General features: G+C 39.5%; 1 protein-coding gene, 1 long non-coding RNA gene and 1 pseudogene across 3 annotated transcripts; 2 read left to right on the top strand and 1 right to left on the bottom strand.

The window, feature by feature from the left end:
* Positions 1-480: 480 nt before the first annotated feature.
* LOC308553135 lies at positions 481-9208 on the bottom strand. Its single transcript, XR_013998190.1, has 4 exons — positions 8091-9208; positions 2529-2704; positions 1757-1810; positions 481-1470 (listed from the first exon to the last, which is right to left on the bottom strand). It is a non-coding gene; the product is annotated as an uncharacterized lncRNA (long non-coding RNA).
* On the top strand, positions 7442-23689 carry GMFB (glia maturation factor beta). The gene is made up of 7 exons (XM_081128841.1): positions 7442-7564; positions 13627-13723; positions 15089-15138; positions 15989-16038; positions 16535-16617; positions 17625-17698; positions 20002-23689. Exons 1-7 carry the CDS (start codon positions 7562-7564, stop codon positions 20071-20073), a joined length of 429 nt encoding a protein of 142 aa, XP_080984967.1. The 5' UTR covers positions 7442-7561; the 3' UTR covers positions 20074-23689.
* On the top strand, positions 10450-11001 carry LOC308553125 (large ribosomal subunit protein uL22 pseudogene; annotated as a pseudogene). Its single transcript has one exon. The product of its transcript is annotated as a large ribosomal subunit protein uL22 pseudogene (transcript).
* Positions 23690-23867: the final 178 nt, after the last annotated feature.

Below are 23867 nucleotides of genomic sequence, written 5' to 3'. Positions count from 1 at the left end.
CAAGGAAGAAAGGAACAAAGCACCTTGGGATAGACGGCTAGTGGTCGGTCATTCCACATTCCCAAATCGCCAATAACGTCAGCGCTGCAGAAAACCAGGTGTATTTGTTCTATGGCTTCACACATCCCTTGGCACATGGCCATGTGCTCGGTGTTCTCTGGAGTAGTGCTGTGCAAAAAGCTTGGTTCAACATCATTTTGAGTGACTACATGCATGATTTCTGAAAGCAGATAACTTAATCAGCCCCCAATTGTCAGACAATTTTTTTATTATAAGTAACACTGCAGTGAACACTTTTTAAAGCGATTTCATTTCTTTGGGATAAATTCCTAGAGGTGGATCTTTTGGTTCAAAAAGTATGAACATTTTAAGCCTTTGGAAAAACACTGCTCTCCAGAAATGCATCCATTTACACTTCCACCCTTTCATCCTCAGTTTTGCCACCACTTGATAGTGTCACTTAACAAAAATTTATTTAGGCCATTGTGAAAAGCAATTTTATTGCCATAAACAATAAAGAATTTTCATAATGAAAACAAAAACATAGGGAGTTCCAAGTTAAAGTGTTATAGTGATCATATGCCTATAATTTTGCACTCTCCCAAAATTCTGCTAAAACTACAGTAAAAGGATTTTAAAAATAAATCAACAGAAATAAGCCAGGCAGAGAAAAAACATCACATGCTCTCACTTATATGTGGAATCTAAAGAACTTAATAAACTGATGAACAGAGTAGATTCAATGACATAGAAGCATAGATCAGACTGACAAATCTCAGAGGGATAGAGGGGGGTGGGTGGGGAGAGGGGGAGAGATTAACCAAAGAATTTATATGCATATATGCACAGCCCAAGGAAGCAGCAATGGTGTGGGGAGGGAGTAGGGTAGGGTGGAAGGGGTCAATGGGGAAAAAAAGGAACATCTGTAATATTTTGAACAAAAAGAAAAAAATAAAATAACAAAAACCGGAAGAACAGGAAATAAAATAATAGTAGCAACATATTGGAAGACGGAAAACAGATGAACAAGGATGATTCACTAACCAGGCCATGAAAGCCAAATCCCAAATCAGCAGTGGGGAAAACTGAGACCCAACCTGATTTACACCAAAGAATTCGCAAAAAGAGCAGATACTAACAAATTTAACTCAAGTCCTTATTTCCCACCTCGATATCTGCTACAACCATTGAAACTTGTCATTTTACTTCCAGCACAGATTCTTTTAAAGACAGATCTTATTTCACTCCACCACTGGAAATCCTTGATTGCCATGCTCTGTATGCTTGAGACTGAAGTCCCCAGTTACTTGTTTGACATACTCACCTCTACGTGACCTGATGCCCAGTTACCTCTTACTCATTTGGAGGCTGTTTCACAAGTGTCAGATAGGTTTCAGACACTGTAGAAGACATTCAGGATACAAAAATAAGCCAAAAGTGATATGTCTCTGTTTCCATAGAGTTTATTATCTAATGGAAAGGAAAAAACATTAGCCAAAGAATCTTGAATAAAATATAAAGGCAAAATTATGATAAGTGCTGTTAAAAAGAGCTACATGGAGCTATGAAAGCCAATAATAGGGGAGTGGGGAAATATAAGGTTGACCAAGGAAAGCTTCTCCGAAGAACAGATTATTAAACTGACTGCTGATGGAGAGAGGTTTACCAAGCAAAGGGACATGGGGGGAGAAAGAGCGTATAGGACAGAAGCTACAGCATGTGCAATGGCCCCCAGGTGGGAGAAATCATAGCATACCTGAGAAAATGGAAGGCCAATGTGACTAAAACACGGAGAGTGAGGAAGAGCACACTGTGAAATGAAAATGGAGAGTTAGGTAGGGCCCAGACCATCCAGGAGTCTTGCCATTTTAACTACTCAACTTTACTCTAAGAGCAATGAGTAGCCATGGATATGATTGAAGAAGGGGAGTGTCATGGGCTGAACTGTGTCCCTCAAAATTCATGTGTTGAGGCTCTAGACCCCAATGTGCCTGTATTTGGAGGTGGGGCCTTCAAGTGAAGTCATAGGGTGGAATCCTAATCCAATAGGACTGGTGTCCCTATGAAAAATTTAAAAAGGGATAGACATTGCTCTCTAAGCATGTGCATACAGAGAAGGGGCCATGCAAGGACACAGTGAGAAGGCAGCTATCTGCAAATCTGGGGAGCCTGCTGGCACCTTGATCTTGGACTTCTAGCCTCCAAAACTGTGAGAAAATTATTTTGTTTTAGCCACCCAGTCTGTGATATTGTTATGGCAGCTCAGGCAGACTAATACAGGGAATGACATTTGGTTTGTATATTGAATCAATCACTTTGGCTATTGTGTAGAAAACTCATTGGTAGGAGGCTGGGATGGATATGAGTAAATATGGGGATATCAATTAAAAGATTCTTTTAAAATTCCAGGGAAGAAATATCGGTTACTCTGATTAGGATAATGATGAAGACTTGCAGTGAAATGGATTATTAATAAGAAATTATTTTAACTGAGTGACAAAAAAATAATACTAATAACAAGATCTTACTTGAGATTGTTTATTTCTTTTTCAAGTGAAAGTCCAGAGGTAGGTAATGCAGGACTGATATAGTACTCCACGGTGCAAGGAACCCAGGCTTCTATTTTGCTTTAGTTCCATTTCCTAAGGTCACCTCATGGTCCAAGATGCCTGCTGCAGCTCCAGCCATCACGTGCATATTCTTGCTAGCAGGAGGGAGGAAAAAGAAGGGGAGAATGAGACTCCACTTCAATTTAAGGAACTATAAGGATATTTCATTGGCCAAAACTAAGCCTCATGTCCACATGTAACTGAAAGGGAAGCTAAAAAATTGTCTTTTTCAGAGTATTCAGCTAAAATTAGAGGGATCTATTACTTATAGGAGAAAATGGAGTTGAAGGAGAACTAGGAATCTCTATCATAAGAGAAGTACACAGGAAGTAATGTTGGATTGGGCATAAGAGGGGCAGGAGGTGAAGTTTCTGGCTTCTTCCACCAGATGAATGTATGTAGCTGTCATTCACTGAAATTAGATCCTGTCTCCAATCTCTCACCACTCATCCCTGTTCCCCTTCCCTCATCCTCCTTAAATACTAATCATCAACCTACTGAATTACCAATCTTCTAAAAATACATTAAATATATTCAAGATGGATGCAGGTATGTAGGGCCTGAAGCTCATACCATTCAGGGGACCCATTCTAAGAGATTGAACACAAAATTACAAATACAAATGAAAGATAAGGTCTTGAAAGAGACCCATGCAAACAAGGGGTCCCAAAATGTGAACTTCATTCAGTTTAGGGTGCTTTAAGCCTTACCTTTACTTTATCTATCACCAAAAACAAAATTGTAAGATGCCATGGATTGTTAGGTACATCCTGATTTCAGAGAAATTAAAATGTGTGGAGAAATGAATCTTAAAACCAGTGAAATAAGCTATTTTCAGATTTCAGAATTCGCTATTGTATTAGGGTTCCCCAGGAGACAGGGTAAGGAGAGAGGTAGGTAGGTAGATAGATATAGATATTGGGAGAGAATTAATTGATTGATTGATTGATTGATTATGAAGAATTAATTCTCTTGACAGTGGAGGCTGAGAAGTCCCACAGACTGCCATCTACAAGCTGGAGGTCCAGGAAAGTGGTGGTGTAATTCCAACCCAAGTCTGAAGACCTGAGAACCAGGGAAACCAATGGTATAAATCCCAGTCCAAAGGCAGGAGAAGACCAATGTTCCAGCCCAAGCAAGCAGGCAGGAAGGGAAAAAAAGGGGAGACAATTCCTTCTTCCTCTGCCTTTTGTTCTATTCAGGCCCTCATTGGATTGGACAGTGCTTACCCACATTGGGAAGGGCAATCTACTTTGCCAAGTGCACTGATTCAATGCTAATCTCATCCAGAAACACCTTCACAGACACACTCCGAAATCCTAAGTCTCCAATCTCTCACCACTGAACATCCCATGGAAAGGGCAAGTTTGTTAGATGGGCCAGGTGCAAAAACCCAGGTATAGACCTAGGTATGGAGACTTAGCAGGGCAGGGCGAAACTGGGAAAACAACTTTGTCCCCAGGGTAATCTGCCCTCCCCTAGCATATGTATGGTAATATTTAGACTCCCTGAGCATTCCTCCCTAAAGATTACATCTAAGCCTCCATTGTATTTCAGCTCCAGGCCTAGATAAGCATCAAAACCAGACAGGTGGTGCCATGGCTACCTCAGGACCAAATACATTGACTAATGTGACCCCCTGCCCTAGCACCGACCAGTCAGTGGAGACCACGACCCTGAAAGAGCACACCTGAAAGAGCACACTTGGAAAGCTGATGGATATTCTATTGAGACCCTCCCCTGAGACCTCCCCTAAGATTCCCACCTGCAAGAAAGAGATAAATATGCTCAGGACAAAGGACCCAGTGCACACTCCTCATGAGGGGAGCATACCAGCATCTTCTCCATCCCTCCGAGGGGACCCCACAAGACTTGCAACCAGGGGAGCAATGGGCAGCTACAGTTCCTCCCAGGTTTACCCCTGAACCTGTCTCCAAGGCCCCCTTCTCTCCGACTCCTCAGTGAGCCACAGCAGCCCAGCCTGGGCTCTCCTGTTGCCTCTTCTATGCCCTTCCTTGCTTCACTGTCCCAAGTATATTTTTGCTGCCATCATGGACCCAATACCTTTTGGCTCAGTGCTGTGTAGCCCTTCCCTTTGGATATCCCCATCCCCTTTTAATAAATTTAATTTTTCTTATTACCCTGTCTGAGATGGCTATTTAGCCTGCCCGTGCACCACCATAAAATTAATCTTCACAGCTATTCGCATATGCTCTTTCCTTTGCCTGAAAAGCCCTTCTTTCCTCCTCCTCCTGGCAAACTTCTAGTTATCCTTAAGACTCAGCTCTGGCCTGGCCAGGCATGGCTCAGCGGTTGAGCATCAACCTAGGATCCAGGAGATCGCGGTTAGATTCCCGGCCAAGGCACATGCAGGAGGCAGCTGATCAATGGCTCTCATCATTGATGTTTCTCTCTTTCTTTCCCTCTCCCTTCCTCTCTCTGAAATCAATACAAATATATTAAAAAAAAAAAAAAAAAAGACTCAGCTCTGAATCACCCTTCTTCAGGAAGCCTCCCTGAACACTTCCCAATCCCTGGGGAGAGGCCTCTCCCACAGCACCCAGTGTGGATCTATATGGAGCCCCCCGACCCTGGTGAAAGCATCTGCTCACTAGTCTATATAGCCTACTAGGTCCCTAGCTCGCTGAGTGCAGGAATGACACCTAATTGATGTGTGTGCCAACACTACCTAACCTATGTCTTGTAATGGCTCAACATGTGTTTACATAAGGAAGGAAGGAAAAGAGGGAGGGTGGGACATTCTCCATAAGATAAACTTGGTAGCCCAAAGTATCTGTATTAGGCTATAAAATGTATAACTCTCTGATGAACAGAAAGAATGGCTCTTCTTTATTATCTAAAACTGGTTTAGTTTTGCTCGTGAATCCTCACCTGGCTGAGTAGTAGAAGGGGGTAAAAGACAGACAGGACAACGGGAGACTAGTGAGCTTAAATTTATCGATTAAAGGTAGAGTTTAACTGCCCCTGTGGGTAGCTGGTCTCCTTCAGGAAAATCCTTAGTCTCTTTTCTCATTTCTCCCTCTGCTCTTGCTTCTCCCTAAGATGGTATTTTAGGGATACCTTCTATACTGGGTATTCACATGATCTCATGGTAGGTTTGGGAAAATGAGCCCTCAAGAAGGCAAAGCAGGTTTCATCCGGCCTTTTGTGGCTCTGGCTGGCAACCACTCCTGAGACCCAGAGTTCCAGCCATTTACCTCTGGTTGTAAAGCCTTAATGCACTCTGACTTCTTAGTTCTGCTGGTTCACCAGACTGTTTACCATCTCCAATTTTACTTCCTGAGGGAATGTATGAATATGTAGATTCTCCCACACATCACCTGCAGGCCACTGAGAACCAGCAGTTATCCCAAGATGCCAAACTAGGCCACTTCTGCCATTGAACACTATTGTCCCTGAGTCATGTTCAAGGGGGTGCAGAGTCAAATGGAAGGCTTCTCCTTCCTTAGAGGAGTAGGCTACCAATTCTCTGCAGGTTCTCCAATACCACATCTATTTGGGTGCTTTTCTACTGTCCCTCCCTGCCCCACGTTCTGAGCCTTCAGGCAGGACAGGTTGGGTATGACTGCCTGCTGCACTTATTCAAGCTCCATCTCCATCCCACCCTCCACCAGACCAGGGTGGAAAGCCTTTCCCTCCTTCCCACTCAGCAGGTACTTTCCTTATGCCATAGCCTCCATTTTCTCTGTCATATGGCATATACGAAATGACACTTTTAATTTTGCCAAGGTTTGGATTTTGTTAATGGAGCTTTAAAATTTTATAAAACCTTTCTCTCTTAGTAATGTCTGGCTTTTTCAAGATTCCTGTTTTTCTTGGGACTCAAAAGTCCTATTTTGGTAGTCAAAGCTGCTTTTTTTCTTTTGCATTCCCAACATCACAGTTATGTTTCTCCTTTGAGGCTGATAGATGCTCCTGGCCAACTAAGGAGAGAGTTTCATAAGAGAAATGCAAAATTTATTAACATCTTTTCAAAACTTATTATCTCTATTATGTATTTTTCTTGCAGCTGCCAACCCATTCATTCATTTCATATGGCTTTTCTATGTCCCACATTATTTCCTGGAGGGCAAATTTATCTCTATTTTGGAGACACCAGTAGAAATATAATAAACGTCATAACTTTGTTTCAAACTTTGAGGCAATCACTCCACAACAGAATTGAGTGGATGTGTAATTTGAGTATGATCCCATAGATGACAGCAATTGTGAAAAATCGTATAGTACCTAAGCAGAACCTAACCCTTTGAACTCACTGAACTTCTAAGGCCCTCTAGTGAAAGACTCTCCTGGTCTTAGATGTTGGGCTTCTGCCATCTGTGTATACTAAGTGGCAGGGCTACCTGACGCCTGCTCCAAGCGAGCTGGCTCTGGGGACTAATACGGCACGCAGTCTGTGGCTCAAAGCTTAGGACATTCATTTGTAACAGTGGTTCTCCACTGGAGGTGATTTCCCACCCCTGCCTCCTGGCAACAGGATTTGACAGCGTCTGGTGCCATTCTCGGTTGCCACAGCTGGGGAGGTGCTACTGGCCTCTAGCGGGTAGAGGCCAGAGATGCTGCTCAACAGCCTACAGTGCACAGGACAGTCCACCCACAAGGAGCTGTTGGACAACAAATGGCCATATGCAAACTTGAGGAACCCTGATACAGACAATTCTATTGAATTGGATCGAATTCTACTGAGCTTGAATTTTATGAGCGCATTTTGGCAGGTTGCGCAGCCGCAGTCAGGCAGGAGCCCACCGGCGCCCGCGTCCGGCTAATTTTGAGCCGGGCCTCCCCCCGTCCGCGGTCACGTGTCGGCCTCCAGGCCGCGCGGGTCGGTGGGGGTGGCTTCGCCCAGCGCCGGGCAGGAAGGGAGGCGGCCGGGGTGCCATTCTTAAAGGGACCCGAGGGAAGGCGAGAGGCTGCGGGCTGCCGGAAGGAAAATGGTGAGCTGCCGCCCGGGAGGGTGGGGGACGAGGGCTGGGCCAGCCCGCTGGGCTTTCCTGTTTGCCGGAGCCCGTCTCGGTGGGCAGCGCCCGGGGTGCGTCGGCGGCCGCTTCCGCCCGGCTGCTGGCCGGTGTCCACGGCCAGAGACTGGGCGTCCCCCGGCCGCCGCTGCAGCCGCCCCGCCTGAGGGCAGCCTCCTGCCGCCGGGCCGGGTCGGCGCCCCCTGCCGCCCCCCTAGCGGGCCCCGGGACTGGGGTGCGGCCGGCAGGGGTGGGCCGTCCTCGCCGGGTCCTGCTGCTCGGAGGGTTCCGGCTCCTGAGCCGCAGCGCTGGCGGGGCGGGCGCCGGGGCCGGCGGAGGGCGCGCGGGTTCCGGGCGCCTCTGCAGGGGCCGGTAGGCGCGGCGGCCTTTGCCCCAGGGCTCGCTCGGGCTCTGGTTCCCCTCCCTCGGCCTCGCCGTAGCTCGTCCCCTCCTCCCCCCGTCTGCCTCTGAGAATTTCCCCTCGTCTTTGCTTCCCGCGACTTACAGCAGTTGGAAACCTTTTGACCCAAGGCTTTGGCGCTCGGCATCCCAGCGACTGTAAAGATCCTCGCGCCGCTGCGTCTAGGGCCCCGGCTTCCTTTGGACCGTACGCCCCGCAGCCGGTGGAGCCCGGGCGGTGTGCGGGCTGCAGCGTCCTCCCGGGCGCCGGGCGCGGGTTCGGTTCCAGGCCGGGCACACGCCTAGGTTGCCCGTTAGACCCCCCTCGGGGCGCGTCCCAGAGGCAGCCGTCGATGTATCTTTCACAGGGATGCCCCACCGCCCTCTTACTCCCTCTCTAAAAAAAGATCAATAAAATTTATAACCTGAAAGAAAAACACCTTAAATGTTTAAAAAAAAAAAAAAAAAGTGTAGAATTAAGTCACTTGACCAAAAAGGATCCTCTGGATCTTTCCTACCAGGTCTTTTTTTTTTTTTAATATGCTTGTGTCTTTGATTAGAAAGAAAACACAAAATCGCACTGACCTATCTCTGACCTCCCACTCATTTCTCAACCCACCTCCATTGACTAGATCTTGTTATGGTTACTAAATCCAAGGGAGCCTTTAATTCTTATCTTTCCTGGCCTCCCAGCTGCATTCCAGGGTGTTGACCACTCTCCCCTTTGAAGCATTCGTTCTCTTCCCTTGTGGCTTCTGAGATACAGAATTCCTGGGGTTTTTCCCTCCTATTGGTCCATCTGTGTCCCATGTAGGCTGTTCTCTTTCCCTGGACATGACTTCGAGCGCTTCATTTCCCGTTCTGTATTCTTTCTCTGTCCTTACCGACAGCTTCAATTACCATCTATATGCATATGATTATGAAATTGTATTTCAGACCTTGCTTCTGAGATCCAGTTCAGATCTCTGTATCCCACTATTTAGTTAACATCCCCTAAGAAGCTTTCCCCCACTGGGGTTCCTCAAAGCCGCCTCAGTTTGTCCAAAATAGAATTCATGCTCTTTCCCCTCAAACCTGGCCTTCCTCCTTGTTCTGTAATTTAGTGAAAAGTAGCACTATTTAGTCTGTTACACAAGCGAGAAGCTTAGCAATCATCACGGTAAACCTTTCCCCTCCCAACATCCAGTCTTTCGCCAGCTCCTTTGCAGTGGCTAATTGCTGACTGGCAGTTTCGAGCCAGAACTCACCCTTGTGGACGGCTACTTTTCCCTCGTGACTGGTCAGCAAGATGTTTAAAATTACTTAAATTAACGTAAGTGCAGACAAGACTTATCTTGTGACCAGTCAGCAAAGTGTTAAGACAGTGAGTGGGCTAGAGGTTGCTGCCTGGATTGAATCCTGGCTCCACTAATTATGTAATTTTGGGGAAGATACTTTACTTCTCAGAGCCTTAGGTTCTTGCAAAATGGGGATAATAATACCTATCTCATAGGATTGTTTTGAGCATAAACAGAGATCTATGTAAAGGACATAACATGTTTCTCTCTTCGTGTTTAACACATTAACTATTAGCAGTGTTCACCTCGTCACTTTATTCTCATCAGCCTGCCTAAGCAGCTTTTCATCTCTCACCTGACCTAGTCTTGTCAGTTAACTAGTCTTGCTCTCTTCATCCTGGCTCTCTGTCTGTTTCCTGCCTGCAGATATGATCATGTTTTCTGTTATCACCCTGCTTAAAACACCTTAGTGGCTTCCCTTTGCTCCTAGGACAGAGACCAACATACTTCATATGACCCACTGGGCCCTATGTGGTGCAACTCCTCCCAGTCTCCTTTTGTACCATGTTTCTGCTCATTCTCTGTGCTTGAGTCACACTGGCCTTTCATTACCTTTGTTGTGCTAGGCTCACTTTAATTGAGGGATCTTTGCAGAGGTAGTTTTGGTTCTTCAGATGCCTTCCTCGGGCAAGCCTCCTGTGACCACGATGTTCCTCACTAGTCCTAAGTTCTCATAGCATCCCATGCTTCTCCTTAGCTCTATCACAGTTACAAACAAATGTACTTTTTTTTGCCTGATTCTTTTGATATAGGTCTATACTCTACTAGATTATATTATAAGCTCCTTGAGGGTAGGACTATATTTTTTATTTACAGTCATATGCTGCTTAACGACAGTGATACATCCTGAGAAATGTGATGGTAGGCGATTTCGTCGTGTGAACATGATAGCGTGCACTTAACAAACCTAGATGGTACAGCCTACTACACACCTAGACTATATGGTATAACCAGCCTATTGCTCCTAGGCTACAAACATGTACAGCATGTTACTGTACTGAATACTGTAGATAGTTGTAACACAATAGTAAGCATTTGTGTATCTAAACGTAGAAAAGGTACAGTAAAAATATGGTATAGAAGATAAAACGGCCTCTTCCCATAAACGGCCTGAGGTGACCTCCGAAAATGGTTCACTATTCACTTGACCCAGAAAACCCACAAAATTGTGCAAATCAAGAGATTTAAATCTTCACGTTCACCTTCAGAACACTTGTGAAACTGCCCAGGCCATCAAGGGTATGCATACCTACAAAGCCACCAAGTGTCTGAAGGGTGTCATGTTGCGGAAGCAATGTGTGCTATTCTGTTGTTACAGTGGTGGAGTTGGTAGGGGTGCGAAGGCCAAACAGTAGGGCTGGACACAGGGTCAGTGGCCCAGAAAGAGTGCTGAATTTTTGCTGCACATGCTTAAAATGCAGGGAGTAATGCTGAACTTAAGGGTTTAGATGTAGATTCTCTGGCCATTGAGCACCTCCAGGTGAACAAAGCTCCTAAGATGTGGCTCAGAACTTACAGAGCTCATGGGCAGATCAACCCACATATGAGCTCTCCCTGCCATGTTGAGATGATCTTTACTGCAAAAGAGCAGATTGTTCCTGAACCAAAAGAGGAGGTTGCACAGAAGAAAAAGATATCGCAGAGGAAACTGAAGGAAAAAAACTTATGACCTGGGAGTAAATTCATGCAAATAAAAGTAAAAGGAAAAAAAGATAAAATGGTATACCTGTATAGGGCACTTCCATGAGGGGAGCTTGCGGGACTGGAAGTCACTCTGGGTGAGTCAGTGAGCGGTGAGTGAATGTGAAGGCCTAGGATACTACTGTATACTCTGTGGGCTTCATAAACACTGTTCACTTAGGGTGCACCAAATGTATAAAACACGAAATTAAATTCAGCACAAGAGAAAATGATGCAATCAAGAGATGCTATGAACAAGAAGTATGAGGCTGCTGTTAGTCTAAAAACAGCACACTTTTACAGCAAACTTTTTTTGTAGAGTATATGCTAAAATAATAAAAAGTATAGTATATACACAAACTAGTAACATAGTCTTTTATTATTGTTAAGTATTATGCACTATATATAACTATGCTATACTTGTATGTTACTGGCAGCATAGTAGGCTTGTTTACACCAGCATCACCACAGACATGCGACTAATGCATTGCAATACAGCTAAGATGTCACTAGGCAAGAGGAGTTTTTCAGCTCCATTATACTCTTATGGGATCACCATTATATATGCAGTAAGTTGTTCACTGAAATATTGTTAGGTGGTACATGAATATATGTTTTATATGATTGTATCTCTAGAATTTAGCATGGTGCTGAAACTCATTAAATGTTCATTGTATGGATAAACCAATAAGTGCACACTGGAGGTCAATTCTCCATTTAACTTTGTGTGTTAATTTACCATATAAAGTTGTTTTCAGGGTGTTATACTCACTCTTCAATGCTTCTACTAACTGTAAGCAATTCGAATTGGCTGAGGCTGGGTCCTTGTAGGAAGAAATTTTTGGCCTTATGCTATTGGGAAGGCTACAAATGCAAAAACAAAAAACAAAAGCTATAGAAATAAAATCACAGCATGATTTTGGTTTTTCCCCTCTGCTTGGTTTCTGATCCTTAGAATGTCAGGATTGCACAAGCAGCTCTGGGTATCAGAGCTGGAAGATAAGACTTACGTGATAAATTGGTCCTTGCCTGAACAAAAATCTAAAATATTTATTCGTTTCACTAGTGGGTTCTACCTTTGGTTGAGGAGAGAATAGGAATTCTCATTTTCTGACTTCTATATTTTTCTTAGAAGGTAGGAAAAAACAGACTAGGGTTGAACTCTACCTTCAGGAAGCCCCATAGGACTTAGCATCTCTTTCTCTAAAGAGAACTAAAAGGATAGACAGACATGACTCCCACAGGAGCCTGACTGGATAGTGCCTATGGGTGGGATGTACTTTCTAACTGTATAATAGCATATCCTAGGGTATATCACACCTTACCTATTACCAGTGTTCTGAATTTAAAGGACAATATAAAATTGATAGCCATCTCCTGCTTTAACATACACTTTCATTTACCCAACAGGGTAAAAAAAAAAAAAAAAAAAGACTTTTACTAAATTTTAATTTTAACTTAAAATCAGAAGCCCTAATCCTTTTGGATTACAATGAGACATTGGTCTCAGAACTGTTTTAATTTTCTTGAAGAAGAAAAAGTAGGGGGACCTATATATGAAAAGAGACCAAAATATATGGGCCTTGTTTGGAACTGGATCATTAAACCAATGTGAAAAGAAAAACCTTAAAACAGTAAAGAAAATTTGAATGAACTCTCTGAATATTTAAGACTGGAATTACTGTTCATTTTTTTTTTTTTTTAGGTGATATAATGTTACTACCCTTATATTTTAATGGCATATAACTGTCATTTTAATGATACATACTGAAATATTTACAGTTGAAATGACTTCTGGCCTTTGCTCTGTGACAGTCCATGGGGCAGTATTGAGGGTGTTGGATGAAATAAAATTGGCTGTGTGTTGATAATGGTTGAAGCTGAATGATAGGTTTCCACTATAATAGTCTCTACTTTTATGTGTTCAAAGTTTTAAACATTAAAAAAAGAAAATAAGAATTTCCATCCTCATGCTTGCAACCAATAATGCATTTGCACCACCAAGAGAAGAGTGCTTTTGATCATGTCCTTGCCAGATTTCTGGAGAAGAGTCTCTAATGTTTTTTCATAATTTGTAAAAGTTTTAGTTTTTATATTTGTTTCTTCTGGTTTTGCTTTCATAATTCTTAATAACTCCTGTTTTAAATCCCCATAGTCATTTAATTAAGATATAAATGTTATTGGATTTTACTCTTAGGATTTATTTTTCATACTTTTGTTTATTTGTATATTTTTCATAGTTGTGAGACCCAAAAATGGATCAAGATCTTATTAATTCTAATAGTCTTCCTGCACTTTTCCCACATTCTTCCTTTCCTCTACAGTTCTGATAAAGTTGCACATTAATATGTGTCTAGTTCTTTGAAATATTTATTAGCTAAAGAGAAAGTTAAAGTATACCCTATATATAAGATGAATAACTGTGTGTAATTAATGTGGATACAAAGGTTGGTAGATCCAAAAGCTCTTTAAGTGTTCATGTGTTTCATGCTAATATGTTCACATAATTGTGACATTTGTAGATGTTAGTATACCTTTTTAAAGTTATAGGTTTTGTAACTTTTAATATATACATATTTTGAAACCATGGCATTTTATATGTGATTTTTTTTTTTTCTTTTCTAGAGTGAGTCTTTGGTGGTTTGTGATGTTGCTGAAGATTTAGTGGAGAAACTGAGAAAGTTTCGTTTTCGCAAAGAAACAAACAATGCTGCCATTATAAGTAAGCTAAAAGTGATTGCTTCAGTTACATGGTGTTAGTTTGTTTTTATCTTATAGCTACATTGAATAAACTGATGCTTTAGAAAGTAATTTACTTCCTCCTGTTTTAATTCATACCCCCCCTTTAGATCAGTTTAAAAAATACATAGCAGCTAATATCACAAAACAGGTAGAATATCCTATCTCCCACTCCTGCTACCTACCCAGCATTGGAGATTATCTTCTTGTCACTTGGTCATTTATAGTGACCCAAACATCTCTATCCTTTAAATTCTCAGGGGACTAAAAATAGCCTGGCCATTCATCCTCAAACAGAAACCTTTGCCTACATCTAAAATGGTAAATAAAGTTCAGCATTGTGTTCAAAGTGATTTGTACCCGTATTTCAGTTCTAGGCTTGAACTCCAGTGACATGGAGAGTATGTTTAAGCGTCACTGACTTCTGGCAATGGAAAGAATGATTTGAATATTGCCTCTGCTGCTGTGTGCCGCATCTGATGTTATACAGATTTCTTTTGTATTCTTAGGTAATATTTAATATGTGAGTAGTAATTTAGAAAGATAAAGGAAGGAAGAAGGGTAAAATGTAAAAGTGTATAGACTGTGCTTAATAGATGCATCTCGCAGATGTGAATTAATGGGGGTGATGACAACTTGTCATGAATTCTGATTCCATTACAAATAAATACTACAACGTAGGAGTACAGACCTTAAAAGCGAAAATGTGTCTCAGTGCCATTTTGCCACAGAAAGGTAAAGCTATCTGAGATCATATTGTATCTTGCAGGATTTACCATGAAATCAGTGCAAAACCAAAGATGGCCACCTCTTCAGAGTGGTGGAAAAGAATAGGGCATAAATTATTGAAACACATTTTAATTTGGCTTTGGATTATGTTACATATAACTGAATATAGATATCACTGCTATTTGTAATTCGCTTTCTCATACTGGACCCACACTGCACCATGAAACCCTGACTCTGGAGAGGCTGGGAATCTGACGGTTCTATCCTGACTCCTGGTTCACTTGCTCCTCGCAGTTCCAACCATGTTACGTAGACCAGTTGCAGTCATAGTCATCCTTTCAGACCTTTCCTTATTATATAGGAGGTTGCATTTGAGCTACAGAGTTCTCCATATACATAGTAAATGGAGAATTATGGGTAAAAGCTTTTAAATACTAACTACTTAAAAAGCTAAGCTAGCTAATTGACCATGAACTAAAACTGTGAATGAGTTTTTTTTATGCTTGTGTTTCTTGATGTTCTAATTTTAGATGCCAAAAAAGGAGCTGAGACTCTGTGGGTTGGGTAGATGAAGGTCACATTAGAATCACAGTTTACTCATACTGTATTTTTATTTTAGTGAAGATTGACAAGGATAAACGCCTGGTGGTACTGGATGAAGAGCTTGAGGTTTGTTTGATCAGTTTTATAGTTAAGCAATTATTGCCCAAAAGATATATTAGTTACATGTACTTCTGAATGAGTTCTACACTTATAAATACATGCTTATTATGCAGGAAAAACATGTGAATTATTGTGTAATGCTTTGTCTTGCTAATTTAATCACTTTCTTTAAAACAATAATGAATCAGTGTAACAAGTAGTGGAAGTTAGGGCTATACATCCAGCAATTACTGAGTCAACTTTTTAATTTGCTTCTAAATTGCTTGGACAGTAAATAAAAACTAAAGCCCTATAACCTAAATATTTAGTTTGTCAAATTAAGTAACTAGAGTGAAAAGAAGTTAACTTTCGCCCTGGCCAGGTAGCTCAGTTGGTTAGAGCATCATCCCAATACACCAAGGTTATAGGTCTGATCCCTGGTCAGGGCACATACAAGAAAAAACCAGTGAATGCATAAATAAGTGAAACAACAAATCAATGTCTATCTCTCTTTCTCTTTCCCTTTTACTCTCTCAAGTCAATTTAAAAAAAGAAATTATATTCTCTTCCCACCCCCCAAATCAGACAAGTTGTTTCTTCTGAGGGGTTGGCTTATCTCACTATTTTCTGACAGCTAGAACATTGGCATAGACTAGTGTGCCTCTCAGCCCCATGTTTAGTTAATAAACAACTAAACTGAGGAGGCTTTCATTAGAATGAGGGTTCAGGAACCTCAGCTTTGTGCAACTTAGTAAAATAAAATTTTATGTTGTGGTGTATGGTTATGTATTTATACCTATTAGTAGAACGGGTGCTTGGTATATCTCTCAAGGATATAGGTAAAAAATTGTTTAAACGTTGTCCTTTATTATTCCAGGGCCTTTCACCGGATGAACTTAAAGATGAATTACCTGAACGACAGCCTCGATATCCTTTTCTTAGTGCTTTAAAAGATTTGTTTTCTTTAGTGGTGAGGATTTTATTTATGAAGTTTATTTTTTCAGCTTTTAGAAGACATAGTTTACAAAATTTTCTTCTATACCATGATCACAATCAAATTGAAATATGTATGGACTTATCAGACCAAGAAGAATGAAAAGATGTATTAGTGGGGTGAATTATTTCCTTTTTTAAAAATTCCATTTACTATTATATGTTTATAATAAAAATGAGAAAGATAAATCCATATTGAATGCATACTTTTAACACATTTATTTTTGAGAGATTATATGATTTTATAACTTGTCCTGGGGCCTATTTATGAATTTGTGCAAAGATAATGAATAGTGAAATTGCGGCCTAAATGTGGGTATGTTAGAAATTTACCACTCACTAGGTCCCCAGGTATGTATTTCAGAACTCTGTTGGTAAGTGCTTGGGTCAAATAGAGCAGTAATTTTAGTTTCTTTAACTTGAGAAAAACCTTCATTGTCTATAGTTATAAATATCAACATGATGATGGAAGAGTTTCATATCCTCTGTGTTTTATTTTCTCAAGTCCTGTTGGTAAGTGAATTTCTTTAAATAGTGCATATTTGTTTCTGATCTAATTAATAAAATATTTTTTATACTGGACAAATTGTATGCTTGTTTTAAAGATGGAAAGTGTTGAACGAACCTAAATTGTGTGTGTGTGCACATGCATGGGTGAATGCGTCCCTAGAAATAAATTACCATAAAGCATCATCTGTTAGAACTTGCTTATTTTCTTAGAATAAATTCCCAGAAGTGTAATTGTTAGGTCAGATCATACACACATTTTCAGGAATTTGAAATGTAATGACATTTTAAAATATCAAAAGTACATTTTCTCCTGTATTTTAAATATTTTTCTAAGTGTGAATTTTGTGTATAATCATGACGTATATTTATGTTTATCTTTAAAATGGTTACCCATAATGTGTCTGTAATCTTGAGAATAGTCCCAGAGTAGCTTACATTGGATATTAAAATGGCTTATTGGTATTTAAGTTATCTATCACCAGAACTCTCACTAGCACCACCATTCAAACCACAGTAAAATCTCTACTCGATGAACTCTTCTCTAAACTTTATTATTTGTATCATTTACTTAGCACTTAAAATATACTGCAGTATATTTTTAACTTAATATATAATCAAACTGTTACCTTTAGGACAGATCTCCCTGCCCCACTGACCCATCACCATCCCAAAACCTTATCTGTGTTAGGCATCTGTAAAATTGAACTTGATATTTAAAGTCACAATTAAGAAAATGCTAAAAAGTTTTTAAGTGTTTGCAAGGATCTAAAAGTCAAGATCTGCAGTTTAGCCTCATTTATTTTTGCTGATCTAAAGCTTGTTTATTTGTAATTTAGCTGTGTCTCTTTGTACAGTGTGCAAGTAAGACTCTCAAAATCACATTTCGACTGAAGTTTTTTTAAACTCGAAAGCATAGGAGATCCTAAATGTGTCGTTTTTAAAAAGTAGACTGTGAAAACCCATTACTTTTTCAAAACCTCAGTCTCATTTCTGGACATGTCTCTTTCCAGGATGTAAGCCTGAACAGCAGATGATGTATGCTGGCAGTAAGAATAAGCTGGTCCAAACAGCTGAATTAACCAAGGTGCGGTTCATGTTTGACTTGTCGTTGGGACAGTATTTTCACTTAGAGTACAGTAGCTCCCCTCCCCTCATCTACGGTTTCACTTCCCACGGTTGCAGTCGCCCATGATCAACCAAAGTCCGAAAATATTAAGTGGGAAGTTCAGTAATAAATGGAGTAAATTTTAAACTGCACACTGTTCCGAATAGTGGGATAAAATCTTCATCCTGCCCAGGGCATGAATCATCCCTTTGTGAAGCAAATATGTATACAGTGTGTACATATCCAAGCCATATGCTTTACCTGCCTGCTAGTCACTGTGTAGCTGGCTCAGTTTTCAGATCACTGTCCAGGTAGCCCAGTGCTTGTATTCAGGTAACCCTTATTTTACTTAATAATGGCCCCAAAGCACAAGGGTAGTGATGCTGGCAATTCAGCTGTGCCAAAGAGAAGCCGTGAAGTGCTTCCTTTAAGTGAAAAGGTATGTATGTATAAGAAAAAACATAGTATATATAGGGCTCCATACTATCCACAGTTTCAGGCAATCCACTGGGAGTCTTGAAATGTATCCCCTGAGGGTAAGAGCAATAGCCAAAATAATGTGAAGAGTTAAGTATTGTTATGCAGTTGAACATTATTTAGAATAAAGCAGTAAATTAGTCAAAGCTTTTTATTGAAAATAGAATGAGAGAAGTCTTGGACCATATGTGTGTTTTTGAATGGGAATTATAAGTTCATCAGAAAAAACCACATTACAAATGTAGGCAGCTTTAGAAAAAAGTGTTGTAACTATTCAATCTATTGAGAGTTCATCTTCCATAATATAATTTCTAATAGATGAAAGTCGGCATTGAAGCTTTACCATAGGCTGAATGAACCAGATTCTGTGCAGGAATTCCATGTTACCAGCTAACTATATTGCTTCCAAATCTAAAGAATACTTATTGGGAGCTTTTATTAAGCTATAACATTCTGTTGTATGTGAGACACTTGCTTTACAATTTAACATGTCCCTATTGTCATGGCAGTTTTGAAAGTTAGATGTAAGAGAGGTACTTGCTCTTACACTTTAACTTCCACATATTAGTTTGAGTTGAAAAAGTATATGCATTTTAGGTTTAGAAATAGAATATTACAACACTGAAATGGTATTAAATAATATTTTCTTTCAGGTTTTTTTAAAAAAATATGTTTTTACTGATTTTAGAAAGAGAGGAAGGGAGAGAGAGAAACATCGATGTGAGAGAAAAACATCAATTGGTTGCCTTCTGCACTGCACCCCAACCAGGGATCAAACCTGCAACCTGGGTACATGTCCTGACCAGGAATCGTACCCGCAACCTCTTGGTGCACGGGACAGTGCTCAGCCAACTGAGCCACACCAGCCAGGGCTCAGGTTTTATTTTAAGGACCGTATCAGTGTTTTCCCCTTGGATGGGTGCTTAATCATCAATCCAGGGGATGTCGTTAAGTGCCCTCTGCTTTTTCCCTTTAGCCCATATGATTGTCATCGATACCACCAATGTATAGACACTACTTTTTCTTATTTGTACCATAGGAATTCCCTGGAGTTGCTCTAGGGGCTTGGGTAGTTAAGAAAGAGCTCTGTAACAGCCTCAAGCCTATTCTAATCCTGGGTGTGACCTAAAGTGCTGGAATTAAGGCATTAAAATTTACAAATTACCTTTACAAATAATCCCATTGAATCCTCACCACAGCCTTGTGAGGTTGATGGTGGTATTTCTATTCTGTAGATGGGAAGACTGAGGTTCAGAGGATGAATGACTTGTCCAGGGTTGCATAGTAATAAATGACAGAACTAGCATTCAGACTCACATATGGCCTCAAATCCCATTCTTTCTGCTGTATTACATTTTCTCTCTGTAGCCATTATACTTTCTGGGCCTGTGTGTGTGCAAATTCTTGCTGGAGGTTTGTGGCTGTGGACCTCCAGTCTATCTTTATCAACACAATTTACAGCTATTTCCTCCAATTATGGAGGACCAGCACATGTTCTTCTAGCTCCTAACTAGACTGACTGACTGACTTGGGTTATCTCTTTTAGTGGGTGGGTGGGGTTTACAGAATTGCTCACTTGGAAGTTCTGGTTTTATGCCCTCTTAATTGCTAAACTTTGGTAACTGAGTACTTAATATATTAAAAAAGTAAAGCACCTCCCAAATGGTATATCTGATGTACACAGATTAAGTCATGATCATTATGAAAGGAAGGAGAATTTGATATTTAATACTCAAATATATAATGTGTTTGATTTTTTTCTTTGAAAGTATGAGAGTATAACCTAAGTTTTTTTTTTTCTTAAGGTATTTGAAATAAGGAATACTGAAGACCTAACTGAAGAATGGTTACGTGAGAAACTTGGATTTTTCCACTAATGTGAAGTTTTATGTTTCCAAAGTATTTATGTATTAACCTGACCATACTGGAACCAGACATAAATACTTATTTATGCCTAAAAATGCACTGTTACTTACAGTTTGTTTCCTGCAGTAAAGAAAAATTCTTCATTTGTTCAAAGTTTGAACAAAATGGAAATCATCTTCATAGTAATGAAACTTTGTAAAATGTTTCCCTATATTTGTAATTGTTAGGTGGACTACTCTCCAGGGACTTTTTGCACTCTCGTGACTAATTTCTATAACTTATGTTCAGAATTTGTTACTATTTGCAGACACCATCGGAAAGTGGGTATTATGATAGACAACAGTTGCCTCCTTTTGACAAAACTGGATATTAGCAGTTTATATATGAAAATAGGATATTATCACTTGTCAAAAATTTGAAATTAATTTGGGGTAAAAGACTTGAGTGACCCAATTTTGAGCCATGAATAATAATTTACTATAGTGTAGCCTGCATTACAAGTACATTTTTCATCAATTCTATCCCTTCTTTGCTTTCCTATATCTTTTTAATCAAGTCCAGAAACTTTGTTCATCAATCACTCACTCTTGAGGTCTGGGAGTTAGGTTTTATAATAATTATGACTATTCTTATGGAAAATAGCATCTTAGGAATTGATGAGTTATAACTAATCAAGGGCTTCATTCCTGGTTGTGTCATTTCTAGAGTGTTTTGAATCTAGGTTAATAACACCTTATTTACAAAGCACCTCTTAATGTTGTCCTGTGAAAACTAGTTATTTTAAATTTGTTAATACTGTGCCTTTGATTTGTTAGCTTTAAAGTTAGTTTAAGACTTTTACACTGCCAGTATTCCAGATTTGGTGAGATTAATACTTTTGTAAAGAGTCCAAGTAAAAAAATTTTCTAATGTGTGTATCTGAAATTTGTAATAAAATCAACTTCATATTTTTAAAATTCCAACTGTCTGCTTGCATTGGTGAATATATGGCAGTTGAAAGTCATAATTTTGGGCATATTTGTGATTAGTTTTGTGCCATTGGAAAAAGTTACTTATCTTAAATCCTTGGCCATAGTTAATAACATTAGCACATCAATAGAAATTGCATTTTATATCCTAAATTTCAGAAAGTATTCTAAATTGGACACCTGTCCTGTTAGATGATGGCATCCTTGGCATAAAGCAAGAATTCTAGTATATAATGTACTTTAAAACAAACAAGTAACTCTAACATTAATTTGACAAAAAGTCTTGAGACTCTAAAGACTAACCAAATTTGGTGAGTTAATTCTTTTATTAAGAATATCTTAGTCATTTTAAATCTAGCAAAGGCATTTTTTTTATGTTGGCATATTTTCCATTCATATGTTCTTTGCATTTATTTTTTTGAGGTTTCTGTGCCAACTTTAACAAAGAGGTGAAGATAGTTGGAATTTTCACAGTATTGAATAGAATGTCTTCTGTTCCCAGTGCTGTTTGGCTTTACTAATCTAGAAACAGGAAGCAATAGGAAGTTAGTTGGAAATGGGGAAGTACTAGAATGGGTATTTGTTTTGGTTAATGAATGGGAAAGATTTTTTATTCCAATTTCCAGAGAGAGAAAACATCACCCAGGAGTTTTAAGAATTCTGTAAACAGCTATTTTGATATTGGAGAATAATGCTTGTATTCTGCAGAAATGCAAATGTAATCCAAGTGAATGTAATGTAATCCAGGAGTCTTTTTAATGTTTTGAATGAAGGAAATTAGATTTGTTTCACTTGGTTCGCAGCAATAAGAGAAACTAGTGTTGCAAGAATGTATTTTTTAATGAGGTTTTTTATTTTGTCTTGCTCATTTTAGTTTTGAAAGTCCTCCATAATGTCAGATAATATTGACCTCCATACACAGAAATCTTAGTTCCCCTTTTCTCTAACAGGGGCTAAGAACTGTGATAAACTGGGTGTTTTTTTTTTATCTTACCTGCTTCTTATCAATAACATGTATTTTGTAAGACAATAGATCAAGATTAGGGGATCAGTAGAACATTTTTTTACTCCCTCTGTCCTATAGGGAGATTTACAAATCCCATGCTCTAGAGTGTTCTCAGACTTTTATATAAATTTTCCTTCCATCTAACCAAATTTTGCATGATTCTTTGCAAGTACATTTTATTTGATCTCTCTCTCTGCCTTCTCTCAAGTAGTAACTCCAGATTTCATAATTCCAGTTTTTACATTCCATAACTTTCTGGTACAGCCATTCCCATTCAGCCTTAAATGTTAATCTTTCCTTTTTGGCAGCAATTTTTTTTCCTGGGAACCTCCTTCATGGTATTCTAAATCAGCATTGGTTTTGAAATTGTTGGCCTTGCATAAGTTCTGCACAGCATCTAATGTTGTCAAAATAGAACCAGCTGGTAATCACAGCATGTTTTTAGTACGGCTTTTGTGGCCACGGAAATGAGATGAAGAAAGCTGTTCTCAGGTTACTATGCTGAAATTCCAAAACGTCCGAGTTCTGAATAGTAATCAGTTTGTTCTGGTGTTGAAGCAATTATGTTAGGGAAAAACAGTTGGTTGATTATGTTTGTTTAATTGACTTCTAAAATAAGTGTTCAAATTGTCTGTTTCTAAAAAGTTTACTAAATGCCTAGTGTAAACATACTCTTGTTTAAGAGGGTGTTGCTAAATTTTTTATCGTCATTACTAAATAATCTTCGTAGCATAATGTCTGTCAGCACTTTTCTCTCCCTTTTATCTCCTATTTTCAGGAGTCAGACGTAGCCATAAATTGTATCCTGGTCGGACACTTTAACTAAACATTTCCTGTCAGAGGAGATTATTGCCAAATTAAATTTGGCTGTCCTTTTTCCTACCCATATAGATAGTAATGGAGGTGTGCTAAAAAATGTTTGGACTCCTTTAAAATCCAGCAATGTCTTTAATGCATAATGTGGACTAGTGATGAATAGATATTTTCATAAGAGTTTAAATGCTGGTATTTCGTGGAAGCAGAGAGTAACTCATATTTTATCAATTCAAATATTCTTAGTACGGTTACTTTCCCTATTTGTTCAATAGACTGATGATACTGGAATCTACAGAATTTGAGCCTTTAAAACTTATGTGAAGATGTGTCTCACACATTTCTGGATAAATCTTATTTTGTATTTCTGGAAGAATGTAAACCTTCTAGGCCACTTAAAACCAGTGGTCCCAAGTTGAATATTCTTGAGAAATTTGTTTCCTATTATGCCATTTGACATTTCAAATCAGTAATCATGTTCCTGTAATATTTAAAACAACCACATTAAGATTGTGATAGAAACTGTGTTTTCTTGTCTTTTGGAATATTGTTCATATGCATATAATTACTTGAATATTGTTTGAGATCACTAATGTGCCAGGGCAGTTCCCATGACTTAGATGGTCCAATATAATCTCATTCAGGAGGCTTGAAACAGTAATGGTTTAGTCTTGTGAATTTTAACAGTTCCCTGTCATCGTTTAACAAAATCAACAACTGGCACAACTTCTTAAGCTGTGGTTTCAGTCTCTGCTAGTTCATATTGCATGTTTATTTTGGACAGTCTTCTGTTAAGCATGGTGCTTGTACTGGTTTAAATAAAATGTTAACATGAAAGGACTTGTAGCTTTTCATTTTTTACTCGCCTCGTCTCCCCTTTGGAGTTACTATTACCTGCCTGCTGCAATTGTGGCATTTGTGTGAGCCTCACAGATAAAGCAGTTTACTTTATCCTGAAAAACTGAGAGGCAAAATAAATGGGAATCACTTGGCAATGTAGGATTTTGAGAGGGAAACC

This window comes from Miniopterus schreibersii, assembly GCF_964146895.1.
Source record: "Miniopterus schreibersii genome assembly, chromosome: 1".
Taxonomy (NCBI): Eukaryota; Metazoa; Chordata; class Mammalia; order Chiroptera; family Miniopteridae; genus Miniopterus; species Miniopterus schreibersii.
Note: the sequence above shows the minus strand (reverse complement) of the source record. Positions and strands in the feature narration are given on the sequence as shown.

Excerpts from the sequence above, each read along its gene's own strand:
- GMFB (XM_081128841.1), top strand. Across the intron at positions 13,724-15,088 it reads AAACAATGCTGCCATTATAA|TGAAGATTGACAAGGATAAA; the intron begins GTAAGCTAAAAG and ends TTTTTATTTTAG. Across the intron at positions 16,039-16,534 it reads TTACCTGAACGACAGCCTCG|CTTCATTGTCTATAGTTATA; the intron begins ATATCCTTTTCT and ends CTTGAGAAAAAC.